Genomic DNA, 19,614 nt, shown 5'->3' on the forward strand with positions numbered 1-19,614 from the left:
GTTATTCGAAGGCAAAATGGCTTCAAGCATCGTTAATGTTACTAAATTAAGAAAACCAAAGACATTTAAAGTTTTGCTTGTGTAAGGGGAACTATTTTCTAGATGACAGACACAATTAAGCTGCTTATAAACCAAATACCTCCTCCAAATGCCAGAGGGTCCCCAGCTGTCACACAGAAATTTCATCACAGAAATATTCTTGAAACACTGTCATTAAGTGGTTTTAATCATGACTCGTGATGGTACAATAATCAAACGACGCATGATGGCTCATAAAGGTAACTGCTTTGACATTTAACACCTTTAATGAGGTGTTCCTGAAAGACTCATCTCATCTAGAAGGAGAAGGGCTGTAATGAGTAAGTTTTACTATGCCTAAAAATGTTGAGTATAAGGAGGACATGGAAGAAATGACATATTAAAAAAAAAAACTTGATAAAACAGTATGAATCCTGAAAGTTAAGGTATAAAACTCAAATCATTGCCATGGCTTAACTCTTTGCTACTTCTCAGTGAAATCATGAATAGACTATTTTCCAAGCAGCAAACATAAGAGTCACAGAACGTGTGAGCTTGAGATAATGTAAGCATCATCCAAGTCCAGTTTACTCAATTCTCAGATCAGAACATTTCTCACTATAACACGTATACCTGCTAAAGTAAGTATCCAGAGCACGTATAGCACTAGGGACATTTCAGATGGCTACTAAGTCTAAAAGGTCACCGAACTTGGAAGGCCAACCTAAAACATGAATTATCAAAGTGAAAAATCATAGTGAAAAAAAAGCTGTTTTGGTGTTTAAAAATTATTCTAATTTAAATAAGTAAGTGTTTTTTTGCATTACAGTCATCATAAATAAATGCACTCCTCATAAATGAGCTCAGTAGGAGAACTGGGACCTACAGGATTTTGGGTTACCCTCTGAATTCATGGGAAACCTAGCAGGAAATCCAGTGCCTGCTTTTCCCAGCATCTTTAAATTTTCCAGAACTTAGTTCTGCTCCTTCTTGCACCTATATCCTAGAGTCCCTCAGGGTCTGGCACTTACTAGGTGGTTATAAGCACTGCCGTCTGGTAACCATGGCATAACACCAATCTGTAATATAAAGATTTTCATGTTTGCCTGACACTGGTTTCCGTCACCTACCATTAACTTACCCTATTTTTCATCTTGTTTATATTTTCCTTTGCTGTACAAAGGCTTTTAAGTTTCATTAGGTCCCATTTATTTATTTTTGTTTTTATTTCCATTTCTCTAGGAGGTGGGTCATAAAGGATCTTGCTGTGATTTATGTCATAGAGTATTCTGCCTATGTTTTCCTCTAAGAGTTTGATAGTATCTGGCCTTACATTTAGGTCTTTAATCCATTTTGAGTTTACTTTTGTGTACAGTGTTAAGGAGTGTTCTAATTTCATTCTTTTACATGTAGCTGTCCAGTTTTCACAGCACCACTTATTGAAGAGGCTGTCTTTTCTCCACTGTATATTCTTGTCTCCTTTATCAAAAATAAGGTGACCATATGTGTGTGGGTTTATCTCTGGGCTTTCTATCCTGTTCCATTGATCTATATATCTGTTTTTGTGCCAGTACCATACTGTCTTGATTACTGTAGCTTTGTAGTATAGTCTGAATGGGAGAAAATATTTGCAAGTGAAGCAACTGACAAAGGATTAATCTCCAAAATTTACAAGCAGCTCATGCAGCTCAATATTAAAAAAAAACAAACAAACAACCCAATGCAAAAATGGGCAGAAGACCTAAATAGACATTTCTCCAAAGAAGATATACAGATTGCCAACAAACACATGAAAGGATGCTCAACATCACTAATCATTAGAGAAATGCAAATCAAAACTACAGTGAGGTATCCCCTCACACCAGTCAGAATGGCCATCATCAAAAAATCTACAAACAATAAATGCTGGAGAGGGTGTGGAGAAAAGGGAACCCTCTTGCACTGTTGGTGGGAATGTAAATTGATACAGCCACTATGGAGAACAGTATGGAGGTTCCTTAAAAAACTAAAAGTAGGGCTTCCATGGTGGTGCAGTGGTTGAGAGTCCGCCTGCCGATGCAGGGGACACGGGTTCGTGCCCCGGTCTGGGAAGATCCCACATGCCGTGGAGCGACTAGGCCCGTGAGCCATGGCTGCTGAGCCTGTGCGTCCGGAGCCTGTGCTCCGCAACGGGAGAGGCCACAGCAGTGAGAGGTCTGCGTACCGCAAAAAAAAAAAAAACCCAAAAAACAAAAAAACCCTAAAAGTAGAACTACCATACGACCCAGCAATCTCACTACTGGGCATATACCCTGAGAAAACCATAATTCAAAAAGAGTCATGTACCACAGTGTTTATTGCAGCTCTACTGACAATAGCCAGGACGTGGAAGCAACCTAAGTGTCCAACAACAGATGAATGGATAAAGAAGATGTAGCACATATATACAATGGAATATTACTCAGCCATAAAAAGAAATGAAATTGAGTTATCTGTAGTGAGGTGGATGGACCTAGAGTCTGTCATACAGAGTGAAGTAAGTCAGAAAGAGAAAAACAAATACTGTATGCTAACACATATATATGGAATCTAAAAAAAAAAAATGGTTCTGAAGAACTGAGGGGCAGGACAGGAATAAAGATGCAGACGTAGAGAATGGACTTGAGGACATGGGGAGGGGGAAGGGTAAGCTGGGACGAAGTGAGAGAGTGGCATGGACATATATACACCACCAAATGTAAAATAGATAGCTAGTGGGAAGCAGTCACATAGCACAGGAAGATCAGCTTGGTGCTTTGTGACCACCTAGAGGGGTGGGATAGGGAGGATGGGAGGGAGACGCAAGAGGGAGGAGATATGGGGATATGTGTATATGTATAGCTGATTCACTTTGTTATAAAGCAGAAACTAACACACCATTGTAAAGCAATTATACTCCAATAAAGATGTTAAAAAAAAATTAAAAGCCTTGGGAAAAAAACCTTACCTTATTTTATGAAATTAACTTGTTTGTAAACATATATTTAAAAATAATTCAGTTATATATATGAAGTCTTGTTTTCCCATTTAATAGTAATGCATAGAGGTTTTTTTCTTTTTCTGGAAAAGTGCTGGCCCTAAGACATAATGAAATCATACAAACATTACCGTAAATTCTTTAAAATAACAGTTAAGGAGAGGAAATAATTATAAATGGTTCAATACAAGTTGTATTATTTAATTCATTTAACAAAGATGTACTGAGTATTCACTGTGTATTGGGTAGGCACTGTGATAGCAATGGGTACATGGGAATATAAAATTAAAAAGCTAAAGCTCTTTAAGTAGAGTAGTTGAAGAGTCACCTACCAGTACTGTATCAGGAATATAAAGGAAAACAAGGCAATAATTAGGTCTAAGCTTGTGGGGCCTGGGAGAAGAGTACCGGTAGAGGTCTCTGCACACCCTCTTTCTCCTCTGACCTCTGGTTCTGATCTACAACATCAGGGGCTTTGCATGCATGCACATGAACCTTAAGGTCCAACTCCATCCAAGCTCCATCTATCCCGTTCCAAACACCTGCCCCTTAGCTACCCCTTGGGCCTAGGGAGCACACCCCAGGGATGCAGTTCATTCTTGGAAGAACAGGCCTGGGAAAGAGGTATGTTGCAGGGATTCCTGGGGTCTTGTGTAGCTTGAAAGTGGTGATGGGCAGGGCAGACACATCTCTTTGGCTCTACAGACTCCTCACCCCATAAGGAATGGCAAAACTGAAGGAAAACCAGAGTGGAACACTCTTAGGCATGGAGTCCAGGACAAGGACCCGGTGGCACTACTGGTAACAACAGTGAGGTGCAGAGGAGGGATGGTTTGGAGGGCTGTTAGGTGGTATAATAGATACAGTTGAGTGAATGACTGGATATAAGGGGGGGTACCCATAACTGTACAAATGTCCAATAAGTGGTTGACTACAGGTTGCAAGCTAAGGAAAGAGGTCTGAGATGAGAGAGGTATATTGGGTCTGGGGAACAAACTCTGGAGAATACCATCATCTTTTAAACAGAGGAAGAGGAGTCTAGAAAGACAATTGAGAAGGAGCAATTATAGAGGCAGAAAAAAAAATAAAACAGGGAAGACTGGTGTTATAGTAACTAAGGAGAGAAGGGTTTAGAGAAGATGAAAGTGAGGTACCACTAATTTCAGATCAAATAGAAAGAAGGTTTAACTGAAATGTAACCACTGGATTCGGCAACAAGGAGGTCTTGCATGATCTGAGCAGGAGCAGTTTCAGGAGACTTGAGGATGGAAGGCGGATACGTGAGAAAATGGAAATTTACAATTAGACTATTCATTCTAATTGTTAAAAACAGATGCCAGAACAAAAATTAGGTATGTGAACTTGATAGTATGAAAAGGAAAAACACCCAGCTTAAATGAACAGTCTGAAAAGTCTCTCTGACTTCACATGCTGAAAGATAAATGCAACTTGTTGTGACCGTCCTAATGCTTTCGAAGCACTCCTGAAAGAAGCTGGCTTTCAGAAACTCACACCAAATGATCTGGGCTGACTGTTAAAAACAATACAGAACAACAAAAGGGGTGTGATTCACAACCTTCCGTTAAGTGAAGTAGATCACATAACTTAAAGTTAATTTTTCTGTGTCATGATTACATGCTTCAGTTTTGCTTTGCAAGGAGCAGTTAAGTTCCTTGTGGGTAAGGACCACGGTTTCTAAACTCCCCAGAGTGCCTCCCATGGTGCGAAGGCAGAGTGGATGCTCTCCAGGATCCAAGTATAGGGAAGTGGGGTCACCGAAATATACAACTCACCTGTGTTGTATAAACCTCACAAGGTTCCACCACATACATCACATCAGTTCCACTTGTAAATTTTAAAAAGCTTATATTCAGCAATACAAAAAAACAAGGTGATTAATATTTGGGAAACAAAACTTTTAGAAAAAGAAAATGAGAGTGGTTAGAGTGAGGCCAAGGCTTTAGCACTGTCTCCAGCACAGTGCACCCAGGGAGGGCAGGCAGAAGTTAGCAGCATGAGGACGTAGTTTTGTCTCCTGGGCAATAAGCTCTGTAGCAGAAAGGGAGCTCTCTGGAAGCTGACTAGTTAATTCAAGGGGTCTAACTCTTGCTTCCTTGCCTGAAACTTCATGCCTGATGAAGATGGGTATACTCGTATATTCACAGTTAGGAGACTGCAGGTGTCCTGACCTTTGCAGGTCAAGCCCTGACAGACGTGCCAAGGCGCAGGGGTGTGTGCTGCTCTCCTTCATCCCAGTCTCCTCTCACTGGTCCCTTAATTGACTCCCTCTCCTTGTCTCCCCCTCCCCACCCAATTTCCTTTTCTTCCCTTCTCCCTTGGGTCTTTCTTCTTTGTCCCATTTTTTTCTCCTTATGTAGCTTCTGCCTACTTCTGAGGCCTAGTTTACACTGTCCCCACAGGCCAGGTGGAAAATAGGGGAACTTCCCTTGTGGGCTGAGAAGAAGATTAGATCAGAGCTTTGGGAGTTTCTCCAGCATCAGCAGAACCAGACGGTAGAGACTAGGAAGTGGGAGCGGCCCACCAGTGTGGGTACTGCTGAGGCTGGCTGGCCCACGGCAGGCATGAGGACACCTAGCATGGCCTGGCCACATCTGCCCCGGCCCTGGGCACCTCAGCCCTCAATTGCTGCCCCCGCCCATGGAGAGGCCAAGGCTCAGGGGCACGTAGTGTGGAATTTCTGCACAGCTGCATTCCTTTTCTTATTATTCAATATACTATAGCTTTTCAAACAAATGCCAATAGCTAAAGTTCAAACTGAAGACCTGTAAGTTCATGTGTTCTCATGTACTTGACATTTTAGCTTGTATTTAATGATATTCTGGTACCCCAACCTTTTGCTTCCTGATATTCTAGAACAAATACCCATGATTCTTAAATTATTTTCTACTTAGAATAATATGATGTTTTAGAATTTGAATTTTTATAGTTGGAAGAGACTTCAAACCTCAGCTAGATAACCCACCCTCTTGATTTTATAGAAAAACTGAGTTCCAGAAAAGCTAATAATACATTTAAAATCACACTTATTTTATAACTTATTTATAACTTTCTTTTCTTCAAAAAGTATTTGTGGGGGGAGTTCCAAAGTCATATAACTAGCTAATGGCTAAGCCAGGACTAGAAATCAAAATTAAATCTGATTTCACCAGTCCACAAATCTTTTTTTTAATTAAATTAAAAATTTTTTAATACAGCAGGTTCTTATTAGCTATTTATTTATGTATTTATTTGTTTGTTTATTTATTTATTTATGGCTGCATTGGGTCTTTGTTGCTGCGCGCGGGTTTTCTCTAGTTGTGGTGAGCGGGGGTTACTCTTTGTGGCAGTGCACAGGCTCTAGGCAGGCGGGCTTCAGTAGTTGTGGCACATGGGCTTAGTTTCTCAGCGGCATGTGGGATCTTCCTGGACCAGGGCTCATATCCGTATCCCCTGCACTGGCAGGCGGATTCTTAACCACTGCACCACCAGGGAAGCCCTAGCTATCTATTTTATACATATTAGTGTATATATGTCAATCCCAATCTCCCAATTCATCCCACCACCACCCCCGCTCCCCGCTTTCCTCCCTTGGTGTCCATACATTTGTTCTCTACATCAGTCCACAAATCTTTCTACTCTTCCACATGGCCTCCATTCTGAAGGTTCTCTGTAACTAACATTAATGGTAAAGATCATTGATTATTGAGATAACCCAAGGTTCTCAGATCCAAAGGCATGCAGTAGCTGGCATATTTTTATTCTATGCAGAGATGTACTTTATAAACCTTTATTATGACTAGCACTGGGGATAACATTAGAGAGTTGGCTTTTTAGAAACTGAGCAGGTGTTTCCTCAGTGTAAATCCAGCATTCTTAACTTAAATGCTATGTATTTTTAATGAGAAATGACTTAGAATCCATAAGAATACTTACCTCTAACACTCAATATGCCAATGGTTCACAAGCTTTCTCCCAATTCCCCATTCCTAATCATCCTGCATGAGAATAAACTCATGTGTTACAGGATTTCCTGGATATTGAAAATGGTCTAAAGTGCTAGAAGTAGTTTTCCTTTATTTAGCCTAAGAAGGCAATAAAAAGGGTCAGAGATGCTATGAATTAATTACAGGAAAAAGGGAGTTAGGAAGGGAGAAACAGAGTGAAATGGTGAAAAGGAATGAGCTTTCTAAAGATTTTTACCATAGCCTCAGTTTTCTTTTATGAAAATCTATTTCCCTTTTGTACCCTTTAATAATTTTGGCCAATTATGATCCAATTAAAAATATCTACTGCATATCTACTATGGTCAAGGCACCTACAGCAGACACTAAAGGGAATATAAAGATGAGAACTATAGTCTTGGCCTAAAGAAGCTTATAATAATAACATATCAAGTACAGTTACAGAAAGTTCATTAAAAATACAGTGAAAAGAATATTGGGTTAGATATCAAAAGACTCAGCTTCTAGACTTATCTAAATTTATTAACTGTATAATCTTTGGTGAATCGCTTATTCTCTTTCATTTCAATTTCCCCAAAGGTACTTTATCTCACAGGATTTTTATTAAGGCCAAATACGATAATCTCTCAGCAAAGCACAGAGAAAAATGGACTTAGTCCTGGTCTGAGAGAGACCTACCTCCCCCCATTTTGTCTCATAATGGTTTTTTTGTCTCATAACTTTTATTTTGTCCTCTTAGTTTAAAAGTATTTTATATATATACTCGTAGTAGAAAAGAAGTGCATAGAGAAGAAAAAATCCATAAATTCAATGATTCAGTAACTCATATAACCATTCCTAATATTTTGATTTTTCAGTCTTTTTTTCTTTCAGTTTTTTTTTTTCAATGCATCTCTCAATCAAGACAGGCACAGGTAATCATAGATATCAAATTGAATATACAGTTTTATGCACTAAATCATTTTAACTTTATAATAAGCATTTCTCATTTCATTCTTTATATCATAATTGTTAATGGCTCCACTGATAGTCTATCATACAGATGTACAAAAACTCATTTAACATTTTCCTAATGTTTGTTACTTATTTGTTAATATTAATAATGGTGTTGTTGGGGCTTCCCTGGTGGCGCAGTGGTTGAGAATCTGCCTGCTAATGCAGGGGACACAGGTTCGAGCTCTGGTCTGGGAGGATCCCCACATGCCGCGGAGCAACTAGGCCCGTGAGCCACAACTACTGAGCCTGCGCGTCTGGAGCCTGTGCTCTGCAACAAGAGAGGCCGCAACAGTGAGAGGCCCACGCACCACGACGAAGAGTGGCCCCCGCTCGCTGCAACTAGAGAAAGCCCTCGCACAGAAACGAAGACCCAACACAGACCAAAAATAAATTAATTAATTAAAAATGCTTTCACCAGTTTGAAAATAATAATAATAATAATAATGGTGTTGTGATAACCTTTGTATGAAAATATTTGCCATGACAAATTATTTCCTTAGGGTCAATAAGTCAAAAGGTATGAACATTTTAGATCTTATGAAATATACTCCAAAGTTGTATTTCAGAAGAGCCTGTAGCAATTTACAGTCCCATCAGTAGGGGTCAACAGTGCCTGCCTCACCAGCATTGAATACCACTATTTAAAAAATACTCACCTAGGGCTTCCCTGGTGGCGCAGTGGTTGAGAGTCCGCCTGCCAATGCAGGGGACACGGGTTCGTGCCCCGATCTGGGAAGATCCCACGTGCCGCGGAGCGGCTGGGCCCGTGAGCCATGGCTGCTGAGCCTGCGCCTCCGGAGCCTGTGCTCCGCAACGGGAGAGGCCACAACAGTGAGAGGCCCACGTATCGCAAAAAAAAAAAAAAAAAAAAAAATACTCACCTAAAAATAAAGAAAAAAATAAAAAATAAGTTTTTAATAGAAAAATAAAAATTACACACAAATTTGGTGTGTTAGTTTTCTATTGCTGTTATAACAAATTACCACAAACTTAGTGGCTTTAAGACAACACTTATTTATTCTCTTAAATTTCTGTAAATCAGAAGTGCAACATGGGTCTCACTGAGCTAAAATTAAGGTGTGGAATGGCTATGTTCCTTTCTGGAGGCTCTAGAGAAGGATATGCTTCCTCGTCTTTCCCAGCTTCTAGCAGCCACCTGCAGTCCTTGGCTCCTGGCCCCCCTCTTCTGTCTTCAAAGCCAGCAACAGTGGTTTGAGTCCTTCTTAGACTGCATCTCTCTGACTTCCTCTTCTATCTCTCCTTTTAGGACTTTTGTGACTACATTGGGCCCACCTGGATAACCCAGGATAATCTCCCTATTTTAGGGTCAGATGATTAGCAAACTTAATTCCACCTACAATCGTAGTTCTCTTTTGCCATGTAACAGAACACATTCACGGGTTCTGGATATTAGAACATGGACATCTTTGGGGGATGGGGGTGTTATTCTGTCTGTCACACTTGGTAAGGTCAAAAGGCATCTCCTTGTTTTAATCTGCATTTCTTTTTTTGACTACTGGTCTTTTTTCCCATTGGTATATTACAATTTTTCTTATTTTGAATGAGTGCTTAATATATTTATTTGTATTATTTACCTGTTCTTGCCCTTATTTTGACAAATATTTTCTCCTGTTGGTCAATTTTGTTTTAAGCTTAACAATTTGTACACTCAACAGTTTGTAAGTGGTCAGATCAATTTTTCTCTTTATAATTTTCCTGTTTTTCATGCTTTAGAAAAAATTCCTATGTAGAGATCAGATAAATATTCCCATATATTGTTTTCCAACTAAATATTTAACCATTTAATTCATGTGAATTTATTTTGATGCATGGTATAAAACGAGGATCTAAACTGATCTTTTCCTCCTAAATAGCCAGTTTGCCTGTGGTGGAGACAATAAACTATCCCCCAGTGTCCATTCTCTTTATTTTCCTTTTAATTACAGAGCACCCTAAGTCCGTGCTGGGGTGAACTACAGTCTGCATTTCCAAGCTCCCCCTGCAGTGAGGTGGGGCCTTGTTACCAAGTCTGAGTCAATATGATGAGAGTGGGAGGATTTCAAGGTCACCTCCTTGAGGATAAAATGCTCTTCCTGGTCTCCCTCTCCCTCTTCCTGTGGGATGAAATGTGACTACAGTGTAGATAAATCCACTCTGGACTGTCCTGCCAAGGCATCTCCCTAGGGAAGCAACAAGATAGAGGGAACTTAGGTTCCTTTGTAGAACAGAACTGCCTAGGCCCTGGCCCACCTGCCAACTCTGGACTATCACATAAGAAAGAAATACTATATTGTTTCATCCATTATATTTTGAGACTCCTCACTATAACAGCAACTGTTCCCTGATTGAGAAATTAGCTCCAGAATTAGGATTCTGCATTCAGAAAGGCATAACATATTTGGCACTGACTTAGTGGTTAGGCTGCAGGCTGAAAAGGCAGGTGACTTGTGAGATGCAGCAAAACCACTGCTTGTGATTACCTGGAACTGGCTGGAAAAAAATCAGAACACTACTCTGTTTCCTGTCCCTTGCTGCTTTTAGGATGGCACTACAAGAGAGATGGAGCCAGGCAAGTGGTAGTTGGTTTGCAAGCACAGATGGAAGGGACAAGAGCTCTGCTAAGAGGGTTTCTCTCTGCCCGAGGCCTACTATCCAAATTTAATGAGAATCCAGGAATTTGAAGCCTCAGGTTGCTTCTGTATCCTAAAATGGCAGGAAATAACATCCTTCAGAGCCTGTCTAGAAGCAAAGATCAAATTAAAGGTGTTATTTTCCTACCCAGGCCTTTTTTCAGATGGCATCCCGGTAGCCACCACGAAATTGAGGGAAAAGGGATGAGCTGAGCACAGAAGGAGTAAAGGAAAGGAGATTCAGCAGGTGTAAGAAACACAGCCGTAAGTAAAAATCTTTGGATGTGGTTACATTTACATGAACCCACTGGATGTATATAGAGAGGCCTACTAAATATTTGAGGGAAGTGTATCACCAAAGACACTACAAAACGGTTCTATGAAGCTTTAAGATTGCTTGATTCCTAAAGTAATCCTGAGGTCCCCAAATCAGTATCAGGCAGAAAGTGAAACACAACAGCTGTGTAGCCCCTAAGAATGACATAGCCTCCAACTTCAGGTGTATTCACTAAGAAGAATGGACCAAAAAAGAGCCTTCCCAAGGACAAAGCCAAAATCACAAAGAACAATCAAAGGGGTTACTCCCAGAGAACCACAAAGACCTGATAGAAGCCAGAGACTCTGGATTTTGAGTTGGACGCAATAACTGGACAGGACTGTGGGTCTTCTCCTTTGAGGGAAGATGAATATGTTCTTTGCATGGGAAGAGGGGGTACATGGATACATGGAGACATTTGATAGCAGCGACTACTGTCTCCTTACATCCATTCTCCCTTTCTTTTGTTATAGCATCCATGCATTTTTTGTTGTCATTTCTTAAATTTATTTTCAAACCAACTTTGTTACCTGGGACAGAGAACAAATCCTCCCACTTCTACAAAAAGAAATCAAATATGACATTCCATGGCAAAAATGAGACTTCCACAATCTTCCTAACAGGAAGTACTTGTTTCTAGCTGAGATTTCCTACCCAGAGGAGTACTGCTTAATTTAGTGCATTGTACCATTATTTCTGTTTATGCTGTGATAGCTATATCTTTTTTTTTAAAGCATCCTTGCATTTTAACCGGGGACATGGCTGCTGAGCTACATTTTCAGCTCCTCTTGCAGATACGTGTGGCCATGTACTAAGTCTGTACCAATGGGATGTGAGTAGAATTGATACATACAGCTTCCTAGTCTTCACCTAAAGAGGTAGTCACTTGCCCTGGATGTCCTATTTCCCCTTCCTGTGGGCTAGAATGAAAGCACTGATGATGAGCCAGCTTTGACCACTTGGACAAGGATATCACCCCAGGGGATGTCAGAACAACAGAAAAGGAACTTGGGTCCCTGGAACAGAGCTGCCTACATGCCTGGAGCAGCCCACTATCTTTTAGACTGTTTCTTGGTAGGAAAATAAACTTCTATTTATTGAGCTTGTGTATTTTTTATCTCTTTACACAGCTTAGCCTATGCTTTACAAATACACAGACTGTCAATAAGTGTTGACTGCCGAGTTATGAATTTAAATAATGAAATCTGAAATCTGCAAACCAACATTTGTTAAGAATGTCTATTATGTTCATTTTCCCATTCTCTTTTCAAAAGTGCTTATATTTTTATATTATTTTATAAGTTAGATATCATATTTGCAACACATATTTTTCCTAGTTTATATTTTAATTTTATAATTTTTTTTGGAAGCATGAGGGTTCAAATGTTTATGTAGTCAAATCTACAAATCCTTCCCTTATGATTTCTTTCACTGTTTTTACACTTGGAAAAGCAATCTCTTTAGGGATAAGATTAATTTTCCCTTACACTGTTTCATTTTAAATATGAAGCTAATCAATCCATCAGGAATATATTTTAATGCACGCTGTATGGTTAAGTATCCACATTTCTTTTTCTAATACGTAACCAATTTGCCCAAACACATAATAGATAAATCTATTTAATAAAATATGCTTTATTTAGTAACCCTACTGATTTATGTGTTTATTATTATATGTTAAATTATTACCAATGTCTACTTCTGGCCTATTTTGTTCCTGTAATCATTCTGTGGCAGATAAAATAATCTTTTACTTGTTTGTGCCTTTCCGTGTTAATAGGAAAAAAAATCTATGGCAAATCTTTATTCAGAAGAAAGGAATAAACAGACATTTGCAACAGACTTTGAATATATTCTCCATAACTTTCAACTCAGTTTACTCTGAAAATCCTATCAACATTTGTGATTATGATTATGTACAGTAAGGAGAGACAGGGTTATAAATCAGGGAGGGGGTCTCAGGGGATTTCTGGATTTCTAACCTGGGGATGGGTACACAGCTGTCTTTTTCATGATTATTTCACTAAACTGTACATAAATGTTTTATGTACTCTTCTATATGTATACTATATTTAACAACAAAAAAAGTAAATTTAAAAATTCATATATGATATTATAGGTCCTTAGAAGAAATGTCTCAGAAATAATCACATTCCAAAGACAATCAAAGGGGAAAAAAAGTATCTTCCAAAAATCTAAAGATCACTTTACATATCTTCTATTGGCTTTTTCCCCTGTTAAATGATTATTATGAGGAGTTAATCTCCTACCAATCTTTCTTATCTGAATCCCATCTGACCATCATGGAGAAATATATTCATGAAATCTGACCTCTGGAGTTTTAAGAGTCAAATTGCAAATAAAACTATTACATAGAAGATAAATCTTAATCTGCTTTAAAATAAGACATTAAAAATATTATGTGATTATACTGTAGGATGGGCAGGCACAATGCAGTTACTATTTAAAGTGAGGATGCTACGTACCTAGGGCAGTCAGGTTGTCAAACTTAAAATGAGTATAAAATTAACTAAAGGAGCTTGTTAAGACTAAAAGAGTAGGACTGGGGTGGGGCCCAGGGATCTGTATTTTTAATAAGCAGCTTATCTGTGGACCATACTTTTAGAACACACTGATCAGAATCCTATGTGTTTTACAGAGAAGAGTCTTTGTTCTTGGGTTTTGTTTTTTTTTTTTTTTTTTTTTTTTTGTGGTACGCGGGCCTCTCGCTGTTGTGGCCTCTCCCGTTGCGAGCACAGGCTCCGGACACGCAGGACCAGCAGCCATGGCTCACGGGCTCAGCCGCTCTGCGGCATGTGGGATCCTCCCGGACTGGGGCACGAACCCGTGTCCCCTGCATTGGCAGGCAGACTCTCAACCACTGCGCCACCAGGGAAGCCCAAGTCTTTGTTCTTAAATCTACCAATTGTTCATTTTTATATCAAAGGGTTTATATTTCTATACTGGGGAAATTTACATATAACCCTTCCTTGCCTTTCCTTCTCTTATTCTCATTATTGAAGATCTGATGTGTTCATTTTAGTTTCTCTTAACTAGTGTTTTCAGTCCAAAAGGTGATATATTCACATGGTAAAAATATTCTCGAGCAGAGAAAAGAGTATAAAACAAAAAGTAAATCTCCTTTCCACCCCAGACTTCCAGGTTCCCAGGCTTCCTCCTCAGAAACAACCAATGGTAATGGTTTCTTTCAGAAACAGTCCTTACCAAATACATCCCTCCCACTTTTTTCTAAGTAGGAATATATTAAACATAACATTAAAAACTTTGTCTTTTATAAAACTCAATGATATATCTTGGAGATATTTCCAAATCAGCACTTACAGAACTTTCACCTCCTTTTCACAGCTACATACTATTCCACTATATACTTCACCATCACTAGTCCTTTGTGGAAGACATTTGGGTTGCATCCAGCCTTTTGCTATTACAGGCAAAGCCACACAAATGTGATTTTCCTTACAAACTGGTAGAGCTTTATATGTGGGCTAATTTTCTAGAATGACAAGTATTGGGTTAAAGGACATGTGCATTTTGAATTTGATAAATACTGCAAAAATGCCCTCTAAATAGGATGCCCCAAATTGGTTGCACATCAGCAATGCCTATTTTTCCCTATACCCCGGGCAACACAGTACATTATCATACTTTTTCATCTTTGCCAATAAGCAGACATATAATTGCTCTTTTAATCTTCATTTCTTTAATTATTTTTTCAAATGGTTTGCCTCTTCTTTTAAAAAAATTAATTTATTTATTATGGGCTGCGTTGGGTCTTCGTTGCTGTGCGCGGGCTTTTCTCTAGTTGCGGCGCTGTGGTGGCTTCTCTTGTTGCAGAGCACTGGCTCTAGGTGCGCGGGCTTCAGTAGTTGCAGCTTGCGAGCTCTAGAGCGCAGGCTCAGGAGTTGTGGCGCATGGGCTTAGTTGCTTGGCGGCATGGGGGATCTTCCTGGACCAGGGCTCGAACCCGTGTTCCCTGCATTGGCAGGCGGATTCTTAACCACTGTGCCACCAGGGAAGCCCTCATTTCTTTAATTATGATGAAGTTGTTGAGCATCTTAAGATTTGTAATTCAATTTCTGTAATTACTTGCTCATATCTATTATCCATTTTCCTACTGACTTGCTATTTTTCTTATTGATTTGACAGAGTTCTTTTCAACTAAGGACATTATCCATTTGTCTTATTGTTGCAAACATTTCACAGTTTTTAACTTGCCTTTTGACTTTGTTTTACAGTGTATTTAATCATGCAGATATTCTACACTTTTATGTAGTCAAAAGTATTAAGCTTTTCTATGGCTTCTGGGATTTGTGTCTTAGTTGGAAGGTCTTCCCCATTTTAAGATTATTAAAAATGAGTCTCATTTTCTAATACTTCTATGGTTCATTTTTTATATTTAAATGCTTGATCCAATTGGAATTTACTTAAGTGGTAAGGCAGAGATTTAGGGCTCTTCATTTTTTTTTTCAGATAGCTGAGCAACTATCATAAAACCATTTACTAAAGAATTAGTCTTTTCTGGTATGGTCATTTTAAATGTAATATTGCCAGCTACAAAGCATTTCACAATGGAGCGTATTTCTAGAAAATCTGTGTTTACTAGAACCATACTATTTAACTATCTAACACATGTTAGTAATCTATTGTTAATATTTATGAAAATTACACAGAATTGAAAGATAGTATGTTATGAGAATCACTGGATACACCCTATGATTAAAAGCAGATATGACCTGCTATAAGTTCACCTTCTAGAAGTTTGTAAATTGTTTACTGGGCATGCTATATCATATTTCACACTATAAAGTGATGCCATCTGGTGCGATAGAGCAATGCCACCTGTAATTTTTTTGGTATGATTTGCTTCCCAATCATAGAAAACATGCTTTATAGTTCATTATTCTAAGTTCTTTATTTATTTGTGATGTTAATAAAAGTAGCAAAATAATTTTTCTTGAATTTTCATTGGTACTCTGCGGTTGAAAGAAATATTGATACTATGAAGAGGTAGACCACCGTTAGGAAGGTGGTAATAATAGTTGTATTGAGGAAAAGGCTTGTCAGAAAGCTGCTACTCTCATGTCTTTAAGATTCATAAAAGATAAAATACAGGAGGTAAAGGGTGCAGGGACACTGTTCAGAAGCTCAAAAAGCTCCAAGTGGAACAGGGCACAGAAAAAGATGGCTAAATACTTGTTTCAGTGCTAGCCAAATGCATATTAAAGGTCTCTATCCCTTCCTCTTCAGTGTCAGATGGAGACTGAAGCTTAAAAGTGGTGATCTATTGAAACTACTAGTCAAAATACGCATTCCAATTGCAGCATTTTCATTTTAATAGCTGCATATGCATTGTTAATAATACTGCTCTAAAGAAATAATGTATGGACATAAAGTGAAATCTCATTTCAAGGGGATAATATCCTAACATTCCTTACAGGTGAAGGCACAAAGACGGAAAATTCAACTTTTACTTTCTTTTCATGAAAGGTTCAATCTCTCGTAACTTTTTTTTTTTTTTTTTTTTTTTTTTTGCGGTACGCGGGCCTCTCACTGCTGTGGCCTCTCCCGTTGCGGAGCACAGGCTCTGGACGCGCAGGCTCAGCGGCCATGGCTCACGGGCCCAGCCGCTCCGCGGCATGCGGGATCCCCCAAACCGGGGCACGAACCCTCGTCCCCTGCATTGGCAGGCGGACCCCCAACCACTGCGCCACCAGGGAAGCCCTCTCATAACTCTTTATTTTATTTCTCTTTCTTTCCTTTCCTATCTTTGTTTACATTTCTTTATGAGCTCTATTTTTCATACCATTTTCTCTACCAACAGAGTCAACTCTTTATTATTCCTATAATTTTATATCTGAAAAGGATATGAAGGGTTATAAGATTAGAGAGAAGCAATAGAATGGATGGCCCAAACAGAAGAAAAGCTAACAAAAATACCAGTAGGCATTTTTAAAGAATGCATTGTTGAATTTAAGCTTACACTGAAATCTGTACTTAAAGACTGTAGATGCTTAAAAAAAACTGGATATTTGAAAAATTAAGAACATCTCAAACACAATGAAACTCATCTGTTAAAACCTCTCTCAGAAGGATAGGAGATGAAGACCAATGTTCCACAGGAACCCAAATGATTTTACTATCTGCCTTTTAAAATATGAAACACATGTACCCTAAATTTTCTGGAAAGATAACGTATTTTGAAAATTTGAAAAGGAACCGCATTTATTATTTTTTTTTAAGTTTTTTTTTTTTTTTTTTTTTTCCGGTACGCGGACCTCTCACAGGCTCCGGACACGCAGGCTCAGCGGCCATGGCTCATGAGCCCAGCCGCTTGAAAAGGAACAGCCTTTATTTTGAAGTGAAAAATTCTGTTCCAAATGAAAGTCAACATCTTATACCTAAAATCCATTCCTTCCTCCTCCTGTGCCCCATGTCTCTGTTAATGGAATCAACAATTTCAGAGTCTCCAGAGTGCAACCTCAATCATATCACCTCTGATATCTTTCTCTCATGTTCTCTCTCGCATCTGTGCTATCCTTTCCATTCCTACAACTTCCCAGGGCAAGGGAGTCATTCTGGACTCCTCACTTTCTCTTATTCCCTTTATTCAATCCACTGGCAAATCCTTCAAAATATAATCAGAATTTGACCACTTCTCACCACCACCACTGCCATCACTATGGTTCAAGCCACCATCATCTCTCACCTGGTTTATTTTACTGGTTCCCTACCTGGTCTCCTCACTCTTGCCCTAGACCTTCAACATCAGTCTATTCTCAATAAAGCAGCCTGTGACCATGGTTCTCCTCAGCTCAAAGCTGCTAATGATCTCCTAGATCAGAAAAAGGTGAAGTCCTTACGAGGTCTTGAAGGACCTGGTCTCACCCTCCTGCCACCACCCATAACTGCGCTAGTCTAATTTCCTCCCACTCTTCCCATGAAGTCTCTGGTTCAGCAGCTCCAGCCCTACCAGCCTCCCTGCCAGGTGTGCTCTTCCCTTTCCACCCTTTATACTTGCTCTCCTCTCTGCCCAAAATGCTTGTCCCCTACATAATGCATTGTCCATTCATTCCTTCAAGCTTTCTCCCCAACAGGTATCTTCCCAGGAAGAGTTTTTTTGCCCATTCTTTCTGAAATTTCACCATCCTTCCGCTGACATTTCAAATCCTTCTTTCCTATTTTATTTTTCTTTCCATAGCACATACTATATATTTAACTTATTTATCTAGTTTATTGCCAGTCTCCCCAACTGGAATGTAAACTCCACGAGGTACAGATTTTTCTATTGTGTTTTCTGCTATATTCCCCATGTGCAGAAGAGAGCTTGGCACACAGAAGGAGCTCAGTGAATTTTGTCGAATAAATGAACTAATAAATGAATAAAGAAATAAAAAAAAACAATGACTCCAGCTTGGGCTCTCACTGCATCTTTCCAGGCCTCCTGCTGGCACTCTCAACCCTCTATAATCAATCCTACAGACTTCAAATCAATAGTTTACCTTATATATGTCTGATCCTATTGCTGCTCAGATTAAGGACCTAAGTGGCTCCCAACTGTCCAGTGAGAAACTGCAGTTCTATAGGATGGCATCAATATCCTTCACATTCAGGATACCCTTTTCTAAACTTATCTCTTTATGTTCCATTCTTATGTCTTATTCTGTACACCAGTGTCTCCCAAACTTGAGTAATTTATGCTCCTTTTTAAGGGGAAAAATTTTCTCAATGGCTCTTAAGGTCAAATCCAAGGATCCCAGTTTGATAAACACTAGGAAACTGACATCCTGGTTAATAAAAATGTCTTTTAATTACAGATTATTATTGGTTAAAAAATCTTTTAATATTATAATCAAAAGGAAAACAAAAATTTTTAAATCTTCATATACCCTGCAGCCGCTGAGAATAAATCCATGGACCCCAGGTACAGAAATGCTGCTGTACAGAAATGAAGCTACCTACCCATCCTGGAAGAGGCCTGTGCTTACCTGCCTCTGTGCCTTTGTTTCTGTTGTTCCTCTACCCTGGAATATCATTCCCCTAACTATAGTTATCAAAATTCTACTTATCCTTCAATGCTTACTTTAATTATCAAATTCTTCATGAGCCCTTCCTTTTGAGATCCTCAGCCAAAACTTACCTTAGTCTCTTGGGGCAATTTTATAAATCTTCTATGGCATTAACTACATTATTCTTCCTTATGTTATACTATTATTTTCCCATGGTTATAGTTCCCAGATAGCGTGAAGATTAACTTGTTCTCTATTTATTTACACAACAACTAGTATAGTGTCTTCCAACTAATAAATGCCCACTAAATTAATCATGTCAGGAAAAAAAATGCTACTATAAATATGACCCTCTACTGATCTTAATAATGGAACTGTTTACTAACAGCTTATAACCAAACATATATAATATACTCATAACAAAAGAGAAAAATGTGGAGACAAAATTTTAAGTTATTTATATGATTTACCTTCTTTTAAGCATTAAGTCTGATATAGGTATGCATCTTAGACCAGTTCCCAAAACCATAAGGAAGGATGTCAGAAGCACAGTTATCCGAAGACCTAAAAGGAAACAAAAATATCTGGATTATTTTCTATTTTCTTTTCAAGTAAGTCAATGTTAAGAACAAAGATTTTTTACTCAGTCATACTGGTATTATATTCTAAT

General features: G+C 38.9%; 1 protein-coding gene across 1 annotated transcript in view; it reads right to left on the reverse strand.

The window, feature by feature from the left end:
- SLC49A4 (solute carrier family 49 member 4) overlaps positions 1 to 19,614 on the reverse strand; it is a 97,857-nt gene that overhangs the window by 68,941 nt on the left and 9,302 nt on the right. Inside the window, exon 2 of the mRNA XM_082624900.1 lies at positions 19,415 to 19,508. Within this exon, the coding sequence (XP_082481026.1) occupies positions 19,415 to 19,508 (94 nt within the window). The remainder of the gene's footprint in view (positions 1 to 19,414; positions 19,509 to 19,614) is intronic.

This window comes from Mesoplodon mirus (assembly GCF_964341445.2).
Source record: "Mesoplodon mirus genome assembly, chromosome: 6".
In the NCBI taxonomy this organism is placed as follows: Eukaryota; Metazoa; Chordata; class Mammalia; order Artiodactyla; family Ziphiidae; genus Mesoplodon; species Mesoplodon mirus.